The following is a 24,445-nucleotide window of genomic DNA, read 5'->3' on the forward strand; positions in this document are numbered from 1 at the left end:
CTTCCCAAAAGAGAAAAACTTGACAAATCTGACAGGCTAGTGCAAAAGGAGCATAGAAATCCCTACCAAAAATATGTGGGAGGGAACGTATATTTAAAATAGGACCGCCTAATTCAGCTGCTAAATCAGTGTAAGGAGCTCTGCAGTCTGTGTGTGAGGGAGGGAAAGACAGAGAGAGAGAGAGAGACAGAGAGGGAGAGAGGAGCAGAGGGAGGGAGGGGGGACAGAGAGCAATGTGCCTTTCACAGAGCTCGGAGCTTGATGGGAATGTTTGATTAGCTCCTCTCTGAAAGAAAAAAGGTGTCCAGGCCTCCCTCTGCTGCCTGCCTCTCCTTCTCTAGAATAATGTTTGCTGGAGTTTGGGATACAGAAAAGCTTGGAAAAAAACCCACTTTCATACTGTGTGGAGAAAAGGAATAAAAAGTTGCACACCTCCAGCAAGGTAATTCTGATGTTGTTTTTCTGCTATATTTATTTAGTGGGGAGAGGGGGAAGTTGTGTTTTTTGCCTGTTGATAATAAATATTTTCAGTGCTGAGAAACTGTAGGGACATAATGTTTTATTTAGCATTCCAGCTGTGTGCTTAGGATCAAAGACCTAAGAAGATGAAGATATAAATGTAGAATGAAACTGTACTTTACTCATATATACTTCATAAAGTATTTATGAAAGCATTAAGCCCCTGCTGTTAAAGTGGACACATATACTCACTGCCTGAACAGCAAGGGCTTAACTATGTGATAAAGAATGCTGTATATAAGCCACACACCAATAGACATTTATTCAAGCCTTCTGTTCAAATAGTTTGTGGTAGACAATGCAACTTGTTCCTCAGTTTAAAACTGTTTTGGTTTCAAGACTTTTTCACTAACTCTTTTTAATCAATAGGAAGATGTGTGTTGTACCCTTAATAAACACTACCTGACACTGGGGAACACTAACCTCCAAGGCACAGAGTGGAAAATGGTATTATTCCAGGCATGTGTGTTTCTGTGGTGTGAACTCTCTTAGTAATGGATAGATACAGAGTATGAACAGTACAGTAGCCTGGACTCCATACATCCTTTTGTGCTGAGTGCTTGTTTTGGTGGCGAGGCTCCAAACATGAATAGCATTGTCAAGCCTGCCACAGCCACTCAGCTCTCTGCAGAGAGATTAGAGTCTTGATAAGTCTCTTCAAAATGTGATTTCTCTCCAACCAGTACAAACATGAACCAAATGCCCCAAGCTAAATATCAACTCTAGTTAATATTCTGTTCCTAGAGTTTATGGGAACTACACCACATTCAGAGCAAAAGGAAAATTACACATTACAGAGGCAAGTCCTCCTTAGAGCACACTGTTTTTTTCTCTAACCTCTCCAAAATTTAAACAAAACATCAAAACAAGAAAACACACACTGAGAAAATTTTGTTTAGATGTCTTTTAAAATACATTTTACTGAGAAAAGCCATGGAGTTGGATATGTTTATAGATTGTGTTTTCCTACATACACCCTGAAGTTAAAAACACTTTGCATTTGTCTACACTCAAAGAAAATCTATGTTTTTCTGTGTTACCATATTCCTCAGACTTTACTCAGTTCATCACTTGAATGACATCGTGGCTGTAAGACTGGTCTCCTTCAGAGATGCAAAGAGAACTCAAGCAAAAATAACTGCATTACAAACACATTGATTTTCAAATACTAAGTTAGTATCTTATATTAAACAGACTTACTTTGCTTGCATGTTTTACTCAATGCTTTGAGTTGCTGGAGTTGTTCTCACTGGGATGACAAAAAGGACTTCCTGTCTTTCAGTTATTCAGTACATAAAAAGTATTTTTTTAAGAAGATATTTTGAATGTCCTGCCAATACTGTGTTTCCACCTGTAGTAGTAATATTATGTTCTTTACTTGGTCTTTAATTGCTCCTACCTTTACTTAATGTAAGACACTACTTTCCCTAGTGGTCTAATTGCAGCACTTACCACTGACTGGTTGAACCAAGTAGTTTTACTAGCTACACCAGGTTTCCTCACACTTGGAATGCAAGAAAGATAGTCCTCTTGGATTCTCTTTCATCTAATAAGGATAAGATCCTACAAAAGCCTTTCCTTCAGATGAGACATTAACAAGGTGTTCCCTTTTCACCTAGTTACTTACTTTCACAGAAGAAGTAGGAAATTAATTATTACACTCTTTTAGGTCAAAATTAATTGGAGTACTTCTAAAAGGGCAGTACCTGAGCCACAGTGTGAACACAGAAGCTGAAAACCAGGCCAATTACTTCATGTGAAATGTTGGAATTATTTATTATTTCTGGCCATTGCTTCTTAGAAAACATTGCTAAAAATAAAACCAATGTTTGTGTAACAATGGCATCAAAAACTTGACTGTATCTGGTCTGCCTGGAGAATTTTCAACTTTTCCCTTTCCCTCTCTGAGCCACAAATAAAGCTCTAGTCAGAAAACCCTTCACATGACATCCACAACTTCTCTGGCCAAGCTGTGGCAGTGCCTCAGCACCCTCACAGTGAAGAATTTCTTCCTAATATCTAATCTAAACCTACTCTCTTTCAGTTTAAGTGTTGATAGGTAAGTCATTTAAGGCACCTGGTTGAAATGAGCAAGAAAAAGTGATAACTCAGTTTTCTACCTGCAACTCTAACTGTATTCCTGAAAAAAACAGTGCAGTGGCACTTGTAGCCATGAACTGCCCCTGTAGTGGGACTGGCACGGGCAGGGGCCAGAGCAGCGAGGTGTGTGCTGGCCCATTGCAATTGGCTGGGGTGGCAGGGTCTTTTCTGCATGGGTAATGAAAAACAAAAGTCTGGAATTTCCTGGCAGTCCTGGAGAGATGCCCTGGCCCTCTGAAGCTCTGGGTACACACCAGGACTCCTCCAGCCTGCTGCAGCATCACCTGAGGTTTAGGTTTCTCATTCAGGGCTCAGGAAGTGGACACTGAACATATAATATGTCCTTCCTTCTGAAAACTTGTCCATCATACAGATTCCATTAATCTGTGTTGAAAAACAGAAACACAGAACCACAAAACTGATGTTTTGGGCTTTGATTTTTTTTTTTTTTAATAAAAGAAAAAAAATAATCATAGCATGTATTGTACAAAAAGCAGGGGGGATGCAGCTACAGTAGTTGCAGATCTGCCCTGCACATCTTTCTCTTGCGGAGCAGATTTTTAAGTCCGGAGTCGGAGAGAGAAATAGGTGCTTAACACCTACTTAGAGCACTTCAATTCCTCTTTTGAACTTGCCGGGGCACAAGGAGCCCCCTTGTCCCAGCGCTGCCTGGGGAGCCTGTGCCTGTGCTCAGCTGGGACCGGGACAATGCAGGCCCTGTTCTGGGCCCGGCTGTCGCACAGGGACTATAATTATCTCTCTTCTAATGACCAGCCAGGCAAGATAACAGTTTTCATGCTATGTTTAGAAAACAATGTCTTACTACAAATTGACGGTTCATTCGTCCGTAAAAGAGCCTCTCTAACAGTCCTAAAGCAGCTGCCACTCTTTTGCATCTCAGTTCCTTTATTTGCTGCACATTTTTCCCTCTTGGAAAACCTGGGTAAATCTGCACAGGCAGCACAGCTTCCCGCTGCCACACGAGAGGCTCAGAAAGGCACAGAAATGCCCAGAAAATCTGTGGCTGTTTAGATTGTATCTGTTAGGAAATTAAACTCTGCCTGTCTGCCTTGCCAGAGCCTGCGCCGCCCTTGTGAACTCTCCAAGCCCCCAGCACACAGGGGCTGCAGGCCGCGCTGTGAGCTCAGGGCAGGAGCAAATGTGCTTTGTGATTGTGCCCGGTGGAAAGCAAGCTGATGCAAAAGGAGGGATGTGAAGGGGCCTGTTCAGATACAACAGGAGCATGAACTGATGAACTTTTCTTCCAGCACTGTGGCCCATAGAGAAGTCAGGATCTACTGAAATTCTGTAGGCTCCAAGGGTGCCTGTGGGGTGGCTGTACTGGCCAGCTGTGACTGCAGCCTGTGTGGGTGTAGCTGCCCCATGCAAACACCAGGAGCTGCCAGGTTTGGGCAGTCCTGGCAGCATGGCACCCATGGGCTAGCTACCCAAGTATTTGCTCTGGCTCTGCAAACATTCTGCATCTAACTCTGTTCTGGGGCAGCTCTACATTTAGTGCTGTCTGAGGGCTGCTACTACATCCCCTGCAGGTGCCCTGCCAGCAGAGAACAGAGCCCATTCCCTCCTTCTGCAGCCAGCTCACCCTCAGCTCTCTTGCCATCTTCTCTGTTCTCCTCTCCAGCAGGACTTAGCTGGGTTGCCTTGGGCTGCCTTTCCTCTTTGGGCTCATTTTTCAGTGACTGAGGCCTGGAAAAAAAAGAAAAAACAAACCAGAAAATGTTGATCAGAAAGAAAATTTCCCAGCAGCTTGGAAGCATCAATATTTCTCATGAAAATTCATTTTAATTTAAAAAAACAACCAAACAAAAAATAAACAAAACCAAAACCCAAAACCAAAAAGACCCCGCTATCTGCAGCTTTTTCCTTCCCTTTTTAAGCAGAGCACCCAAGTCTATATCTCATTTCCCGAATTGGAAACACATTCCTATTCAGAAGAGTGTTTATAACCATCTCTGGTCCATTCAAATTATCTAGATTTAAGCAGTTCTTAATATCAGTCTTGCTGTAGTGGCTGAACAGACATTCTAGCACCCATGAAGTCCATCCCATCTTTATCTCCAGAACTTCAGAGTGCATTAAGAGGTCAGTGGCACATTAAGAACACAATCTGTGTCAGTTATCCTTAATGTGCCTCATTCCACTGAACATCCCACAGACACAGATATAAAAAATACATTCACGTTGCACTTGCAAACTGTTGCTCAGCCTATCACCTTATAAAATATTTTTGTAAATATAGCACATGTAACACAGCAGCCAGCAGCCCTTCAGCTGGCAGCTTGTTTCATATGAAAAAGGCGCAGAATTGCCAAGTGGCAGGAACACATGCGCCAAAATTTTTGGGAAGATTCTGAATGTTCTTGTGTAGATTCATGCAATCCTTTAATGTTCCCACCAGGATGATCTGGGGATTTCCAACACCTTCAGGCTTGTACACAAAACTGTGGAAATTTTTACCTCTCAAAAACCACTCATTTACAGGGAAGTTTGGACACGGCCATGTCTGTGCCTCTCGATCTCCCTGCCAGGTTCCTTTAGGGACTCAGAAGGCTCCATTCTTTCTTGTTTCCCCCAAATACATCACTTACCCTTCAGCCCATAGAACAGGGGTGAGACATAGAGGAAAGCTGGCAGCAGGGCTGTGTATTCTGGCTGTGGACAACTTCAGTGAGTCAGAGCTACAAAAGGGTAAGGACTCCCTGACTACAGGGGTATTTTCACAGCAGCCGTCCAGCTGAGGATGATGGGAATCCATCCTGCTTGCCTTGGTGGGAGCCCATCCTTCTCACCTCTTCTGCAATGCTTCTTCAACACTTGAAAATTTTGTCCTTCTGGGCTTGGTTGAAGAAGTTTTAGGACATGAAGCACAGAAGGAAAGAGGCTGTATGAAAATGAGGCTGCTCAGGAAGGAGAGGAGTGTCCAGATGAGGGGGTAAGAGGTTAGAGAGTTTTAGAGCGGTTCCAACAGAGTAACTTTGTACAAATGTCATAAGGGCAAATACTGACACCACATAAATCATAAAAGCCTACTTGCACCCTGTTTTGGAGAAAGCCTGTCCACCAAACTGCATCTCAAAATAGGTGGTAATTTGGGACAGAAACTCAGTCTTCTGTGGTCTACATCTTCTATTCCTGTTGGTGAAATCTGTATGTAGAAATAAATACATAGGTTAGGCAATAATTAGATTTGAAGTAGAAGCTCATATGGTAATCTCCTAAAGCCAAAGTTCAAAATTCCTGAGCAAGGAAGTAGATTATGCAATACTGAGGACTGTAGGCTTCGTTTGTTTTCAAAACAAAAGACCACAAATTACAAGTTCCTGCTCCAAGTCCACGTGGTTTCCCTTTTTGATCTTGGTCTCTCAGAAACAGAATCCTGTGATCCACCTCTATGAAAAACAGCAGGCTTTTGCATATTAAATACTCTAATATACAAAATTAGAGTATTTATTTGCACATTAAATACTCTAATATGTAAAAGAGTGTTAGCCTGGTTCTGAGACACATTTCTCAGCAATTTCTGGCTGCACCTACACTGTCACAGTATCCAGGACTGGGATCTGAAGGCCACTTTCTCTGCCACCATGTTTTCTAGCTTTTCATTTCCCCTCCAGGGCACTCAGGTCCTGAGGAATGTAGTTTTGGAAGCTGAGCTATTCCTCACGTTGTCCACATGCCCCATATGTTAGAGAGCCCAGTGCTGCCAGCACACACATGCCATAAGGCTGCACAGCTTGGCCCTCACCATGGCGTGTCTCTCACCAGCACCTCCACCAACAGCACGTCTCCAGGAAAGCAGCACAACCCCTAATAGCCTCATTTATAATGCTGGCACTCATTCCAGTCCATAGCTCCCTTTCCTCCCAAGAGCAGCTTGGAGCCCTGAGATGTCTTCTTCAGTCATCAAAAAATGGAAATGCTACTCACAGGTCCAGGGTTTTGAAAATGCTCCCAGAACAGCCCCATCAGGTGAGAGGCATCAGCCTGAGCGCCCCTGTTGGGTTGCAGTGGGCTGCAGAGGAGCTGGGAGGACACAGCTGGAGCAGTCTGTAGCAAAGCCAAAGCAGCAATGAGTGACCACGGCCTGGGGAGGGCCAAGGGCAGCGTGGCCTTGCAGAATGTCCTGGGATGCGGGGCTGGGCATGCTGGCCCTCAGCAGCTGGCCCTGCAAGGAGGCAAGCCATTGGGAGGTCCCAACAAAGCAGCAGTACAAGATGAATGAGGGACAGAAGGTGGTTTGGGGTTGTTTTCTGCTTTGCCTTTGGTAGCAACCTCCCTTGTTGCACATGGTTGTTTTTTTTTTTCTAAACTAAAGGTATCAGAAAGATATTTAACTGAGAAGACTTGGAGAAAACATTTCCAAACCGAAGTAATGCAGTTAGGAAAAAATAATATTTTTTGAAAAGTACAAAATATAAAAGGGAAAATGTTTTGCAGTGCAAGGAGCACAAGACTATAATTTTTAAGAGACTGCAAAATTGAAACTAATTTCTTAACTTCAGTTTACTGGTTTCCACCACAGAACTGAATTTCAGCTTAGTTTTTCAAAATGCTTTCTACAGCATTCCCATGCTTCCTGATTTGCTGAAGACCTTTTGTGAAAGATGCTTCCTTGATCAAGTTGTCATTACTAGACATAAATGAATTTCATCACTTCCTACCTTACTTCAAACAAGTGCTCAATGCCAGGGTAGTTCCAGGTTTCTTGTTGTTTTTTGGTTTTGTTTAATTACAAATGTTTTCTCAATCCTTATCCAGTCAGTCCTTGCCTTTGGCATGGGACATCACTATTACTGTATCACTACAGTAATACAAACTGTAGGAGATACTGGATCAATAAAAGTTTTCTGTGAGCTGTTTTATAAATTTACTAGCATGCTCAAGGATGAGTTTGGCTTTTGATCTAGACATATAATTCACTTTTGTAGCAAAGGGTTATGTGTAGCTTTAAGCAGAGAGTAAACATCCTACAGTTTCTCTAAATTTCTGCTTCTAAGTTTCCACCTAAAAAAAAATGTTGTTTTGTTTGAACATGCTACAGAAATTCCAAAACCATCCCCAGGGTTATGTGCAGTTTTTTCAGTGCCTTTAACAGAAATTCCTTGCTTTTAGACTAAATATGTACCTTCAGGGGAATTCTGACACAGGACACTAATTCTTAGTTTGCAGGCAGCACAATAGCATGGTTACTCAGTGCTCTTTATTGTGCATCCAATCTAAGAAACCATGTATTGCACTTTAAAAAGTCACTTTGACTTGTTTAAACCATTTGTTGGAAATAGAAAATGGCACATTTTCTAGAAAAAAAAAAAAAAAAGAGAGAGAGAGAAAAGGAAAGAAATGTGGCCACAAATCTCATGCTACAAAGCTAGCACAGCCCTCCGGCACTGTGAGGCTGAATTGCCACTGTGTGGCTGAATTGCAAGTACTTTCCTCTGCCCTCTATTTCTTGGGAAAATTGCAGTGCCAGAGATTGATGGCACCTGGTTGGGGTCTGAATGTTGTTAAGCAGAAGTAATAGTCAAACTAGAAAAGTAGAAAAAGTTTCCCTGAGAGTGAGAGGGGCAGATACGTGAGCAGACAAAAGCCATGGTGGGGAGGAGAACAGAGGGAGGAAGTTTTCTGGACAGGGATTCACAAACGGCAATTCCCAATGAGGCATGAAATCTGTGCATCAAAATGAAAAATTAAAGCATAATACATTAGCAGAAACCAGGAAAGTACAGTGTAATGGCCTCCAAAGAAATCATAATCCAGACAGTCCAAATTATATTTTCTCTGTGGGTGGGTGACATATTCTAAATGTATCTCTTCCTTTGCTGGAAGGGGCAGGTCAGACCAACATAATTGATGGTTTTCTTGCTGAGACAGATGAAAATGTATAATCATTGCAGTTTTATTTAGGCTCTGAGAAAGGTCTGGCAAGTTAAATCACACTCTAGTCTTAAATAAATTACCTTCTTCTGAAAGAGCTCTGTGGAAAGCAGAGAAGTCATCATCACTGTTACTTCAAACTTATGTTTTAATTTCAGCGCATTGCATGAACACAAAATGAGTACTGCAGGGCGGCTTACATGTTTCTATGTGTCTCTAAGTTTTTAGGTATATAATCTCTTCATTGTACCTACCTGAATGAGAGCTATTTTGAACTAAATTCCTCTTGCCAACCTGCATATAAACCACCAACCTGCATTTGTTCAACCACCCTCAGAAAAAAATTACTCCTGTGCCCAAGGTGCAACTTAGGTAGAATTCAGACCTCTGAATCCACCCATACCTCACTTCAGTGACTTGAGAGTGACGTGGCAGGTGCCCCACAAGAGGTACTGGCTGCCAGCAGCCCCCACAGCCCTCTTGAGAGTCAGAAACCTCACAAAGCACAGCAGGCACCATGTAAAACATTATGTGGCAGCCATCAAACTCTTGTCATAAGAAGCAAGTGGTGAGAACCCTTAATCAGGGATAACTGTCCATGGCCTCAGGGAATTTGGACCCATGTTTTCCTCATCACAGAAGAAATATGAAAGGTGAGTGTTCACTCACCTTTTCTTATAGCAGCAGGTGATGAAGTCTATGATATTTTTAAATTCCTGGATGCATATATTCTATTTCACACCATACAAAGAGTAAAGGCTATCCTCCCATGCAGACAAGCTCACCTCACAAAACAGCACCTTGGATCTTGCATTTTGTGACCTGGCCTGGTACACCTACAGGTCAGTCTAAGCCTCCATAATGAACTATAGCTATCAATTCAACCTTTCTGTCTCAGCAAAACTCAGTACCTCCAGTTTTTCAAAAAACAGCCACTTAGATACTTTTTTTAATGTACAGACTTTCAGAGCAACGCAGTGCACTGAGGGTACATAACTTCATCCCTCTGACAAGAAAGGGGGTGAAACTAAATCACATGTGGCAAGTGCTACTCATATTACCTTGTGTGCTCCAAAACAAACAGTTCTTGCACTGCCAAACAATGTACAATACCATGGATACAGAGTATGAGCATGCAACAAAGAAAGGGTTAAACAATAATATAAAAAAAATTTAAAAGCGACAACAACAACAAAAAACAAATCTGAAATGTTTTCCTCTCAAAGATGATGATCAGCTCTTGTTTATCAGAACCAGTTTACTCACACCTACACCAAGCCCACTTGATTTTCCCAGAAAGGGCACATATTTAACTCAACCCACAGTGCTTAGAGATCCTGCTGCTAACTCCATGCTACTTGCTCAAATAGATTTCAGACAAATCCACTTCTGTTTTTCTTTATGGTGCCAGTGTTGCTGAGATATTAGAACCCCTTGAAAAGGGAAACAATGACACACACTATTGTGGTACAAAGAGAGTATACAAATTAATTTCTGTTGCACAGGAGATTACAGGAGATAAACTGCTTACTCCTGCAGAGGCAAAGCACATGGCACTAGCAAAGAATTTCAGCTTGCACATGGAACGGACAGCAGTGCCTGACCCCAAAAATCAAGGAGTTATAATCTGCACTTCCTCCAGAAAATATTGCAGTTTGCCATACAGTGACAATTATGTGCATTTAAACCATCTGTTTGTTTGTAGTATGTAGCAGCTCCCTCAGATCTTTATAAAAGTCAAGTTGCTAATAAAAGGTCAGTATAAAACATCCTACTTTATACACAGAAAGAATAGCTTGCTAATTCTGCCTCTTCACTAACATTCAAGAGTTTTCAAGTGTTTGTGGTCAGGAAAAAGTAATCAATGTTCTTTCAAATAAGGCTTTTATTTTAAAAGGTAAAATATCAGCTGCACTGTGGAACACTGAAGGAGATACTCCTTACATTTGTACTTAGCAGGAATTGAAGCATGTGCTAATGTAATGCATATGTAATAGCTTCTCTGGCATAAAGGTAACTTCTGTTATGACAGTCTGAAAGATTCAGATGGGAAAAGGTACTCTGATAAACAGAGATCCAGCACAGAGTTTAGGAGATTTAATAGTGTGTAGTCACTACTTCCCAGACTGAGACTGTAAATACTGCCTCAACAGAAATCTGATTAGGAGAAGTCTCAGCAAAACTCATGCTCCAGACTAGTACAAAGTAGAAACTTATCAGTTTGTTTTAATGCAATCTATCCATTTTGTAAAGCAACAAAGGAAGTACAACTTCATATTTAATAGCAAAGTGTCATTCTTTATCTACACATAAAACATCCCCAAACCTCTCAGTGGATCTACACAGACTAAAAAAGTCTGTTGTAAGTATGGATTGGAGCCCTGCTTTCCCTTTCCTTCCCAGAGAAACAAAAAAACCCACTGGTTTTTTCCAGGCTGTTGCTCCCTTTAGCAGTGTGAAGGAGCAGATGCCATGCCAGTGCACAGTGTAGGAGATCTCACACAGCTTAAATCAGGGGACACCCTAGGCCCCAAAAACAATGAATGCACACAGATTCCCACTACAGAAAGCCTGGAGCTTCTGTGCCTGATTCTTAATAGGCAGCAATGTAAATCCTCCTGTGCATTCCCCCATGTGACAGCCCAGGGTCTGAAGGCCAGGACCACCCCCTGAAGTACTGTCACCAGGGCTGTGTCATGGGATGTCTGTGCATTTCTCCTGATACGCAGAAATTATTATAGTGGCAAAAACTAGTAGAAATATAGTAGAAATTATTATAGTGGCAAAACCAAGTTTCTTTACTATTATAATTTATTTCCATGAGGATGTTAGCACTAACACAGACCCAAAGTCTACAATAAGATGTTTTTCAGTTTAGCTGCGACAACAAAGCTGTTAAGCAAATGTAACAGCCTTGTCTAAATGCTTCCAGTATCTTTCTTATTGATAAACATCTGTTATTGCAGGCTAAGGGATCTGCTGAACTCTGCTGAACCCCTGACAGCCTTTAAGTCTTAAATCCTTTTAGATTTACTGGCTTCTTTCCACAGTGAATTCATAATAATTTAGGAACAAAAGCCCACTTTCTATTGCCTTAAAGAGAAATTCCCACCAGCCAACTAGGCAGAGAATGCAACTGCAGTCAAGCCTAGGGTTCTGACACCCAAGGGGACTGGGGTGGCTCCTGGGGTGGCTGGCCATGCCCTGGGGACAGCAGGGCCTTCAGGAAGCAGTGGGAAGTCTTGTGCAGCCCTGGTGATACAAGGGTGGTTGCATGTTTTGTAAGACAGGAAAAGTTAGGCGCTGTTGGACTCTCCCCCCACAGCAGCCCACCCATGAAGCCAGATTTTACATGGATGCTTTACCATCTCAGACTTCTTCTACTGTAATTAAGCTGGTGATGAAAAACATCTCAGCACCAAGCCAAATACTGCCAGGAAAAATTCACACAAATCTCTTTGACTTTAAATAAAAATGCCAATGCTGAATTTATTCAATGCAAATTTTGGGAATGCTCATATTAAGATATCTTTTGCAAAGTCTAAGCCAGTGTCAGTACAATCTTTAATGGTGCATGGTAGTTCTGCAAATGCATTGCAACTCCTATTCTGCCTCTTCTTTTTCTGTGATTGACCTAAAGTGAGAATTCATTGAAGGGGAGCAATTGTTTGATACCTCTGATGTGTTAGTGGGTTGAAACGTAGAAGGGAGGAGAAAAGCATCTGAGCTAAGTTTCTCTGAGCACTCTTCTACATCTTGGTGATATTTCTTTTAACAGCTTCACAGTAGAAACAAACTTCAGTAAATGCTTAAAAGGGATTTTTGTTCCAAAAGATGGGCAACTCTTTTTAATAGAAGCTAACCATGAGAGCAGAATATCACCACTTATCTGCTCTTGCTGATATGGCTTGCACAGCCTGGGGTCACCCCCACTGCACTGCCCACGTTCTTCAGAAAGTCACAGTGACTGTGCTGAGCCACTTCCATGTCCCCCAGATTCAGTTCTGTGGCTTCTGAGAAACCTCTGCCACTTTCAGCTTTAGCAGCCTAGCAGGAACCTTTTGCAGGGATATCACCAAGGATAGACATTGTGCTGTTAGGAAGTGACACTGTTAGTTTGTCCTGGCACTTGAAGCTCTCCAACTGCAGTGCAGGAGCAAAAATCAGAGGTGGATCTGCTCTATGTAAAAAGAGTTATAAATTATATAGAGCCAGAACTGGCTGAACTCAGTTTAGATTAGCATACTGTTTTAGTCATCCTCACTCATAGCATGTGGCTTGCTTGAAAAAGAAGAGCAATTAAAGTAAAAATATGGAAACATTTTATATGAAGACAGAATGCTGATTTTTTTTTTTTTTCTCTTACTCTCCTCTATCTTCCTTGTTCTCTAAATTTCTTTCTGGGGTTACTGCAGCCCTGCTTCTGAGTATATGAATTGCTATGTGAAATCAGATGAAATCTGCCATTTTTCCAGGAAGCAGATATCTTGCTTTCCCTGGTCATAACCAGCTTTAGCATTCTTATTTAACATTCCTATTTTCTTTCTTCATAGCTAGCTCTTTTTTTTTAAACAAATCATTCCACTTGTAAGCATGTAATAAGTTTTCTCTGAAGATCAAGTTTATTTTGATCATTGATATTCTCCCTTTCAATTTGTCAAACATTATGTAGTACTTTAATGACTATGATTAACTATGAGTCCCCAACACAGGATTCCCTCCACAATCATGAAATAATAGCAAAAGCAGCAGATGATGCCCAGGAGGGGCTGAGAGGGGTTATTTCTGATAAGTTTGAATTCTTGTAGCCTGGCCAAGAGCTTCAGGGATGGCAGGGGTCATAAACCATGTATGCAGACCCAGAAAAAATGTTTTCCAGATGTTCTGACAGAATCCTCTTAATCTCAGGTGCTCACATGTAAGTACACACATACACATCCTCAGAAAAGGAAAGAAACCAGTAATTGATGTGTGTTCCATCACAAATGATGGAACAATTGCAAAATACTTCATGCAACTTCTTCCAGGAGTAAATGGATTTATGTTCCCCTTATCTATGTGAGATTACCTGGTGTGCTTTGATGTGCAGAAAGGACAATTCTTTGATTATTTCTTAGAAGAGCAGTGAACAGATTTGAATAGATGTCAAAACATGTCCATGCCCACCTTGCCCTCTCCTGACCCTGGCTTCTGAAATAAGTATGTGAAATCTTGGTTTCTGGAGCAAAAGACAAATTTTGGAGAGAATTAAAAATTAGTCCATGGGAGTGTGATAGCCCAAACATCACCTCCCCTGGGGATATCAGTTGTTCTTTAAAAAGTGTCATAGAGGATGCAGCATGTGAGGACTGTGAAAGGTTAAAGAAGAGCACACAGTCCCTCTGCCCCCACCATTTCAGTGTCATCTGCCTTACCTCCAAATGCAGCCTGATGAACTCTGCTTTTCCTTTTCAGTGCTCCTTAGTGACACATCCAGATTTTGCTTCACTCACCATGAGGGCCACAGTCATTGCAACCTTCTTTGGTAAGTACAGCTGATGTGCTGCAATTTGTAGGGTCTGTATTCTCCCATCCTAGATGTCCAGTGGCTGCTGACTGTTTCTCTTCCCTTTGGACTCCATGGCTGATGAAGCTCTCAGTGGCAGGTGTAAGCCTTGGCACAGCTTCTCAGAAATGGGCTACACAAACTTCTTGGCTTTGGCATAGAAAAAAATATTCATTACTTGCAGACATTTCCAATATATGCAGTCCATATCAGGTGGGCCTGAAAAGTGTCTGTAATGTAAAGATTCCCTCTAAAGAAAAATCAGCTTTTTCAATTCTCCCTGTTCTTGTTCTTTCCATGAACAAGATGGTACCAAAAGGTTATAAATGTGTCTTATTTTCTTTCCCCTGGCAGTCAGACAGGTTCTCACTTTTTGGGAACATGTAGGAACTCCAGAACTTGCAATTCATCTTACATGAACACTCTGGTTGTGACATTCCCAGGCAAAATTCCCTCTAGCTGTTATCCTCAAGTCTGTCAGGACAGTTGTTCTTAGTTCACATTACAGCAATCTATGTAGTTCTTCTACATAAATTACCAGATTACTTTCCCCACATTAGATTGTGCTGTAACATTCCAAGTAATTGAGTTATTGCCCTTTATTTTCCACTCATACATTCCTTTTTTTCTTAACTAACTACAATTTTGCCATGGTTACACAACTGCATTGGTGACAAAAGGCCCAAATACTGCACCTCTGCACTGTCACCTCAGACAGTGTGAGACTGCTTTAACTTTTGAGCAAGTTCTAGGTGTGATTAAGTCTACAAACTCTCTGCAATCAGTCTAGGGAGAGAAGAGCAGGAAAGAAGGAAATTACTTCTGCTGCATATTCTAGTAAGATTAGTTTAACACAGGATAAAAAGATCAGCTGACACATCACAGAGAGTTTCAATTCCCTTTGAAAGCTCAGAGAAGGGAAAGGTGAACAGGAAAGTCAAGATATTTGTGATGAAATTATCTATTACCCATAATACAATGCTTGTAAGATAAGCACAGAGAATAAAGAGATTTTGCATGTTATCGCTTAGCAAGTAAACATAACATGGTAAGCTACGGGCATATATTGGGATGTAACTTTTAAAGTAACAGCATATGTCTCTTTTACACTTTTCAAACCATAATCCTGCTCACTGAAGAAAATGGGTGCCCTTGCTGGGACATGCCACCCTAGAACCCCACACACTCTCTAATGCTGCCCAGTACCCCTCACCTGCTGCCACCAGTGAGTGAAATGTCACAACACAAAATTACAGAAAAACCTTCCCAAATGGTTATTAAGAAGAATTTTTGGCTCCCAAAATTCCCAGTTGCTTTTTGCACAGAACACATTGTTTCATTGGCATCCATATTGCACCATTTACAAAGAGTTCCCACTGCTTGTGGAAATGTTTTTGTGGTTTTCTGGACCACATGGACTCCATGGCATCTTGAGATAGTGAGTTGCATAGATGAATGTGTGAACTGAACTGATCTTCAATCCCCTTCAGAGAACTTCCCCACAGCAGATGACATCTTGACTGCAAAGTTAACCACGAAGTAGAAACCTAAATGTGGCTGAAAATAACCTTATTTCAGGTTTTCAACCTGTTGATTCAAATTTGAGAAATCTCATGCAGAGGAGCTTGTGGTGACTGATGTTGATAGTCCACCTTTTTCCTGATACTATGTTTATTTGTTCTAGGTGTGTTTCTTACGTGTACATACACAGCCAAGGAAGCCACAAAGAAGACAAAAAAGGCTAAGCTATGTAAGTGGTCTCAGTAGAATTTTGGGCTGTTTTACAGCAAACATGTCCAGTGCATAAGAATGGTGCAAAGTAAGATTATATTCTGGTAACTCTCCACGATTGTCTGGAGTCAATAGCATTATATGTTAGCTAAAAGATTCTTTAATTGAAAACAAATCATTGAATAAAGTGTATGGCACTTAACATTTATAAAGGGAAAATTTTGTAATTCACTGCTAATATGTGTCTTCATAGGTCATTAGGTACCCCACAAGGATCAAAGCAAGCATTAAGGTTTTCACAGAGAGAGAGAGAAATAAATATGTGAAATGGACCAGCTGTAACACAAAGCACATGTAGCTGATTTGTGTGAGACAAGTGGTGCAGCTCTGTGCACTGGCATGTTTAACTTTCAGCTGTTCTGCTGCAGGAGCAGTTCTGTCCACAGATTATTTTGCTCATGTAGCTGACAAGCAAGCCTGCTGCGAGGTTGTAAATACACACTTAAATCCCTTGTTCAAAGTAAACTGTACCCAGCAGAAAGTTTTAAAAATTAAGGGCAAGATAATGGGCTGTGACTTCAGCACGGCATAAAGATGGAATGGAGCTACATGAGCGCAGTGGGAGGCTTGGGAAGCATCCCCACCCCCTCCTTCCCACGTGTTAACCACAGGCTGGGTGACTACATTTCTTTCTCTCTCCAGCCAAGTGTCATAACAGATATTTCCTTCAGAGAAGCAAACACTGCAGGTCAGAAATACCCAGAGGCCTCCTTATTCTGTCCTTAGTGACTGCCACGTCCCTTGGCATAGGGGTTATTATGTGTTATGTTGTAGATGGAGAAGACACAGATGTCTTGTATCCCAAAACCATTGATATGATGGCTTGGGAGGAGGGCATCCCTGTCACTCACTCACTGTTTCATGACAAGATCTCTCAGCCATGAAAGCATTCAATCTGACTTGACCAAGATTTTGCACTCACAGATGTACCCCAGATTGATTGTGATGTCAAGGCAGGGAAGATAATCAATCCAGAATTCATTGCAAAGTGCCCTCCGGGATGTCAAGATGTAAAACACCGTGTTTATGGCACAGACATTTATGCTTCTTTCTCCAGTGTCTGCAATGCTGCAATTCACAGGTGAGTGAGTTGAAATGAGTGAGGCACTCAGATAAAATTGTCATTCAGTGCAGGGAGATTCTGATTTTTCAAATTCTTTACAGTTCCCACTTGTAGGTTTGATTGCAGGCTGCTGTAGAAAACCTGAGAGAAATTCCATGTGTGATGGCATGGATCCATTCTTACAAAGTGCTGTCAATCCTGTAGTCCTATAGAAATTAGTTGTGTTTGAAGAAGTTTCTCAACTTTTGGAGAAGTGTCTTGAGATTTCCAGATCTCTCGTTCATGCATAACAAATTACTATTGTACTATTATTATTCAAGTGGAAGATAGAGATGGAGCTGCTACAACTAATAAATCTTCAGAAAAAATAGGCATATTACCAGTGATGAATACATATAACTCACATACTTCTGGGATTGGTTTGGCTCTCTGGGTTTGAACTTAATTGTCCTTGACTTCAAAGACTGAGTAATGTGCTTTCCTGCTACATAAAAGGACACTGCACAAGGAAATGAGTAACATAAATTTTGTAGCAAAAGTTTTTCAGAGTTTTATTAGCCATGCAAAAATGTGCATAAAATTCTAACGGAGAATAACTGCACAACCAAAACACATTGCAGCTGGAGCTGGGATGGACAGGCAGGATGCATCCAGCCAAAAACGCAGCAAGAACTTCTAAAGCCTCGTTGACAACTTGCCTTAGTTTGGAGTTATTTGAGCTACTGCTGTCCTTCCAGTTCTGTGAAGTACCTGGATCTCGGGCAAAGTGGGAGAGTTAAGGCTTTGGGATTTCCCCCCTTGCCCAGGCTGAGGAGCTGTGTGCGCAGCGCTGCCATCTCCTGGCTGCAGCTCTGCCCTCGCTGCGGACCTGACTGCCAGGGAAAGGCTTTCCAGCCGCAAATCCCCCCCCCACATACTGGTGCACAGTGGGAATTGTCTCGGCATGCAGAATTAGTCCCAAAGGGAAGGTAAAAAATACTGGTGGCAACTGCAATCTCCCTGCAGCCTGGCTGGCTGTATTGTTATAGCGAGGACTTCACTTTTTCTTTTTTGACAGCTGGGTTTGGCTTTGTTAGCTTGCAATTCCACAGACAGTGAGTTTCTTCTCCATACATTTATTTTAACAGCAGCTTCTCACAATTACCACAGCAAAGTACACTTCTAACATACTCTTCATTCCTGCTTGCTGCCCAGTACTTATTTTCCTGCCTGCTCATTACTGCCAGCCCTACAATTCCCCTGCAGCTGGTTCCCAGCTGACCTGCTGTCCTGGTGATGCCAGAGCAGGCTGCAAACACCGCAGGATTCCTGTTTGTCTGGAGGTACATGTTACACTGTGTGGTAAACACCATTTGATGGGCACCACACCTGGAGTCTGCCAGGTTTCCTACAGTTTCCAGCAACATTGTGTCCAGTTTACTCCAGGTTGAGGTCAGAAACGTGCTTGGATTTTTGCAGAAAACACACACTGAGAGTCAAAGAAAACACATTCTGTCACGTGTTTGGCCTGAAAGCTCCTCCGAGAACCTCTGCCTCTATCTTGAGTCATTCAATCAAGCTTGCAGGAATTGTAAAGAAGGCAGTAGCTTTTCCTTGTGTGCAACTAGGTCAAGCTTAAACAGAGGACCAGCCGATCAGTGGGAAGAGCAAACAGATCCTGACAGCACTTTGCAACAAACTGCTCTTCTTTATGTGGAAGGAGCACAAATATTTCTTAGCAGCCGGCTTAGTAGTGACATCTCAGCCCCACCACCACCCCTGGTTTAAAGGTGACAGGAATCACTTCATACCTCTTGCACTGTAGAAGGGTTTTGAAGGTTTCTGTGGCATTTCTCCCCTCAGACACTTTCTTTCCTCCTTGCAGTGGTATAATTGACAACACAGGTGGGAAGGTTCTTGTCCAGAAAGTCGCCGGGCACTCTGGTTACCGCGGGAGCTTCTCCAACGGTGTCCGGTCCCTGTCACTGCCGCGCTGGAGGGAATCCTTCCTGGTGTCAGGTACAGCTCTGGGCTGGGGCACTGCCCTCCTGCTCTCCACCACTGCCTGCTGAGAGCACTGGGCAGAGGGGGAGGCAGCCTCTGGTTTGCACACCTGGTTCATCACCACAGGCCCACCCCAGCTTTGCCAGGAATTGTGCATTTGAGACACTTCTCGTCCTAGGCTTCCCCTGTGGCCTGCAAGGAGACCTGCACCCTGCCAGGGGTGTGCTCAGCCCAGCCCAGGTCTGAGCCCACTGCAGGAGGTGATAGCTGCTCTGGACTGAGCCTTGGAAGGCACCTTAACTCCAGCTATTGATGCATAAAATCTCTTGCTCTTCACCCTGGAAAGCAGTGCTGCTGAGGGAACTGAAAGGCCTTTTGGCCATTTGAAACATCCTCAGCCTGCACCTGAATTTGTATCTCCTGAAATGACTTTGGATTTATGTCAAGCCCCATATAACCCTGCTGTATGTATGCAAACCTTATATGAAGCAATTTGACTGGTGCAACCCAAGTATATCAGGAACTCTCTCCATCTCTGTTAGCCAGATAGTTTTGATATCTAATCAGTGCAGGTAAATCCATCTTGCTTTAATTCTCATTCCTTTTTACTCCCCGTAATATATATAGGAACTCACTTGCATTTACCAACAAAATTCACAGATTTAAAAAGTTTTTTTTTCAAATTAGATCCCCTTTACACCAGCTTCAGATTATCTTAAACCTACTTGCACTCACTCTACCTTTGTGAAAGAGGGTTTGCTTGACCTTGCTTTCCATAAAAATTCTAAATCTAACTTCTTGATACATTGGGCCAGCTCTTGCTGGTCTGCACTTTTGGAGGTTTAAGATAGGTACAACAAATTGATGTTAGTTAACCACATCATTCCTGGAAAAATCAACAGCTCAAGCAACTGAACAGCTACTAAAAATTATGTCCTTTTCATGTGAAAATCTGTAGACAGCAAAAGAGGTCTCAGAAATTGACCAAAACAAGCTGTCATCTTAATTTTGCATTCATGTATTTGGATGCACTTTTTTAACAGTAGTCTGCCATGGGTATACCATATTATGAGAAGGATTTATTTTGGATGAGTAGGAATTTCCTGGAATAGCTGAATTGCTATTTGTACTTGTTGCAGTTTTTTTCTCCAACAAACAGCACATTGTAATTCTGGTACATAAGTGGGAAATAGGATTTTTTTTTTTTTACCTCAGCAGCTGCTCAGTTGTCATCCCATAAAACTGTAGAAATTCTTCCATGAAACTGTAGGAATTTTTTATTTTTGATAATAAGTCTTTATTCTTAATTAACGAGACACTATAAAAGAAGATACAAGAGAAAGTTACAAGAGCATATCAAAGGAGATTATGAGAAACCTGGGTATGTGTAGGCAGGATGAGATTTGTGCCTTGTGCACTTAATTCTATGCACACTGAGTGCTCTCACTCATGACAGTAGAACTCTTAATTTATAAACTAGCTCAAGTAAATCTCACATATCATATAAGGTACATTCCGTATTTTATATAGGAACAGGAAGAAAACTTTTCCTATACCTACAGAAAATGTGAGAAATTTAGAATTTTAGAGAAATTTAGACTACTAAAACCAGGAAGGCTGTGCTACTCATCTCAGCAGCCTGAGGCTGAATGCATACAGATCTTCTCAGAAAAAGAGGAATTGGGGATAGATTTTTAAAGATTATGAGTCATAAGAAGCCAGAGCTGCATAAAGCATTGCCCAATAAAAATATAAAGTCACCTAAGGCATTAATTTCAGGACAGCTTTAGAGCTTTAGAACTGAGTACCCTATTCTCCAGCTCAATTCTCTTTCATGAGAGCACACCTATGTGCAATACTGCACCCTGGAAATGTGCCAACAGCCTATTCCTAGTTAGGATATTGTCACCGAGTTTGTGATGTTTAAATTGTGAATGAACATCCACACAAAAGAGCATGGAAGAGGAATCCTTGGGTGACCCAGGGAATAAAGTGGCATGATTTAGGGGCAGTGGAGAAGGAGGTCTGTGCTCTGCCATTAAAGCAGCCAGCACACCAGGAGGCATGCAAACACTTTGGTGTTCACTTTCAAGCACTGAAATGCCTTGGCACTCAGCTGAATGACTCCATTCAGTTTAGTGGGAGTTCTGCAGCTAGTGGGTTAAGAAAATAGTCCTGAACTTCTGGGTTTGCTAGTCACAAATAAGTGGGAGAGGGTGAACAGCCACTGCACTATAGCAGCCACCATGCCATAGCTTGTATTTCAATGGCCACAGCTCATGTTTTCAGCCCACATGAAAACACATTTTTAAGTATGCTAAGCAAACTCCAACCAAGATGTAACTTTTTCCCTGTAGTGAAAAAGATATATTAGCATTGCCCCAGAGAGCAGGGCTACATTCAGGTCAGGCCTCAGGCCTACCTCTTGGTCACAAATGGGATGCAAATTGCTGTCGATCAAAAACCCCAGAATTTAGCCTCCCCACCCTAGCTGGTGTATTTTCACAGCAGCAGGCTTCAGGTTTGCATTACAAATCAGTTTAGCACAGAAATATACCAAATTAAGATCAGACTATCATGCTATTGCTGCATCCACATATCAACTGCTCATACTGAAAATTCATTCTCTGTTTGGGATAAAGGAAAGCATTTACAAATCATCTGTGATCCTGTAACTTTTCTGTCTTTCTACCAAATTAGCAAATCTCCCTAGTCTTTCTTGTCTCTTGATCCCAGTTTTAGCTCAGAGAGAAGTGGATGTGGAAACCTGCTGCCCTTCACTTAAACCAGCTTCTGTGAGAGAAGCCCAGAACACAAGAAGGAATCTCATTCCAGTTTGTCCACTCATGCTAACTTACCAGTTCTGATCTCTGTTTGATCAGTGTTGAATTTAGTGGAGCTGCTGTCAGCTTACATCACTGTAAATGAGAAAGTGTAAATGAGAAATGGAATCGCTTTTTACATCATTCCCTCATTAGTAACTTTAACTTCTTTATCTGTGGTTTTGTAATGGGATCTGAAATTTCAGAGAAGAGCAAAACAGAGGAGATAAAGACAGGAAAAGGGACAGAAGACAGGGACTCTCCAGCTTCATGGACATCCCTGCTCATTAGAGTTCCTCTAGCATGTACTTTTCTTTGTGTGCCATTGATGCCTTGGAGTGGCCACCTAGAGGCTAGGCAGAGTTAAGAGAATAAAGTAGGTGTTTATTAAAGGCCTTCAGAAAAGATACACCTTGGGCAGTGCAACAGCCTCACAGAGGCTACACCCAGTTTCTAAGATAGATATAAGTTTGTTCTGTTTGCATATCAGAGGTTAATTGTCCAATTACAGCTTCAGGTAATTAAGTCATATTCCCTGGGTTTGCTTCCTCACCTGATTCACTTTTGTTTATACTTTTGGGGGTTTGAGGCAAAAGGTGTCCTTTGTTCTCAGGCCTGGAAGGATTGTTTTACCTGACAAAAATGTGAAGGGAGCTTACTAATACTCTGTATGGAGTTCAGAGTTATACACTAATTCAATACCAGATCTGAAAAATATAAAACCTAAAATCTTAAGGCATCACTATCACAGGAGAAACAGTCCCCAGTTCCCAGGAGTGGCTCAGTCTGTAGGAATTCATTCTGTTCAGTGCTGTTGGTCTCTGTAATTATCACCTGGGATGACAACTGTCATGCTTGCAGTGCCATATGTACCTCCTTAAAGAATTCCCCAAGGGAATAGAGGAGAGATGATCATGAGTCAGGTTTTGCAGGAGGTGGAGGTAGTTCTCACCATAGGTGCTCCAGACACAGGACACAGCACAGCATCTCGTAGAGACAGTCACCAGGGTCCGGAACACCCACATCCTTCAACTCCTAGAGGTCAAAGCAGTATTCCCTGCTGGGCTTTTCTGCAACACTTTTCATTCAGTGATGCATGTGATAGTAAAAACTGTCCCAAGAGATGGAATTGCATGGCCACAAGTACTAACAGAGATGGCGTCTGCTCGGGCATGAAAGAGATTTGTAGTTTAAAGCTTAACTGGGAAACATACCTCATTGTTTCAAGACAGGACTCTCATTTTAGATCTAAATATAGGTGCCATATGTTCCCACACACAAGCACAGCCTTCTCTCACTGTTATTACTGCAAAAGACTGTTGCCAGAAATGGCATCTTGCAGAAGTGAGGTCAGAGAAGAATGCTGCATGCGTGATGAAATGAATCCCACATCAAACATGCTTTCCAAGTCAACTGCATAGTCAGGCATTGGAGAAGGCTGCCTAGGGAAGCTGTGGGTTTAATTAAAAGTCATACAGATGTCTTTCAGGAGTGGTCCCATTGTGCTTAATATCATTTGAGAGCAAAAGAATGAACTAACTGGCCTCTGCAAATCCTCCCCAGTACTATGTTTTCATGCTTTCTAACTCCTTTTCTATGATTCTGGATTTAAGCACCAATATTTTTAGTGGTATGGTTTTGACATTCTACCATCAGATGAAAGAAATCTTTATGAAAATGAGTTGGGCAGTAAAGAACAGGGATCTGATTCTGAATGCTTATGTTAGGTGAGAAATTTATGAAGAAAACAGAATATTTTGTGATGCCTTCTAATATATATATTTTTTTTAGAGGGCAAGCCAAGAAAAGGTGTGACATATCCATCAACTCTTGAATATTCTTCTTCAAAAAGTACAGCTGTTAAATCAGGCAAGTATTTGACTATCTCTTACATCCATTCACAACTATCTGTCATAGCTTCTCAGTTGTATAACACAAAGACATAACTATTCAGAGGCAGAAGTTCATGCATCCATTAGTATGTCATCCAAATCACTCATGGTATTTTTTTATCTTAAGCATATGGAAATCATCTCAGACAATTTCTATTTTTTGGTTAAACCATGTTTCACAGGCTTCCGGTTCCAAATGCTTTCCCCCTTGCTTTAGATCTGTTACTGAACATCATGGTGTGCTGGTTATGTGCAAGCATTTGAGGTTACACATGTTGTTTTCTCCTAATGCTACTCATGCTATCTATCCCTTGGGATACTCAGTGCTGAGAGTATAATATTAAATAGTAATATAATACAAATGAAAGAGATGGTAATGCACAGCAGCTTAACTAAGAATGCTACAATAAAGAAATACTCTGTATAATCATTTTAGTCAGCATCCTACTCTGTAAGACTCAACTCAGTTTAAATAATTTAGTTGTTTGAAGAGGTCTTTGATCAAGTTTCACACTGGTGGGTAGCTGACATTCTAGTGCACATGGATTACCTCTGTCACAGAAATGACACTTGGTTTTGCTCCCTATTACAGCTATGTTATGTTCAGACTCTCCCTTGGGGATGCAAACAAAAAGAAAATACTACATTGCACTTCCCATACTACAATGCACTTCCCTTACACAGTCCTTTTTTTTGCTGATTGCTGAGCCCGAGCCTTCCTGGGCATATCCCAGGAAGCTGTGAGCTGTGGTATAAGAAAATGTGCTGTATCTTCATGAACTGAAATGCCTGGCATTGGGTGCATTCATCCAAGACCACAGAGAGGTTACTTGGG

General features: G+C 41.7%; 1 protein-coding gene across 1 annotated transcript in view; it reads left to right on the forward strand.

The window, feature by feature from the left end:
• Positions 1–378: 378 nt before the first annotated feature.
• The window catches only part of VIT (vitrin), a 53,559-nt gene continuing 29,492 nt past the window's right edge, over positions 379–24,445 (forward strand). The window contains exons 1-6 of the mRNA XM_059468454.1: positions 379–442; positions 13,969–14,038; positions 15,744–15,809; positions 16,775–16,931; positions 18,778–18,911; positions 23,510–23,587. Coding sequence (XP_059324437.1) covers positions 14,008–14,038; positions 15,744–15,809; positions 16,775–16,931; positions 18,778–18,911; positions 23,510–23,587 — 466 coding nt within the window. The 5' untranslated portion in view covers positions 379–442; positions 13,969–14,007. The remainder of the gene's footprint in view (positions 443–13,968; positions 14,039–15,743; positions 15,810–16,774; positions 16,932–18,777; positions 18,912–23,509; positions 23,588–24,445) is intronic.

Source organism: Ammospiza nelsoni, chromosome 3, assembly GCF_027579445.1.
Source record: "Ammospiza nelsoni isolate bAmmNel1 chromosome 3, bAmmNel1.pri, whole genome shotgun sequence".
Classification (NCBI taxonomy): Eukaryota; Metazoa; Chordata; class Aves; order Passeriformes; family Passerellidae; genus Ammospiza; species Ammospiza nelsoni.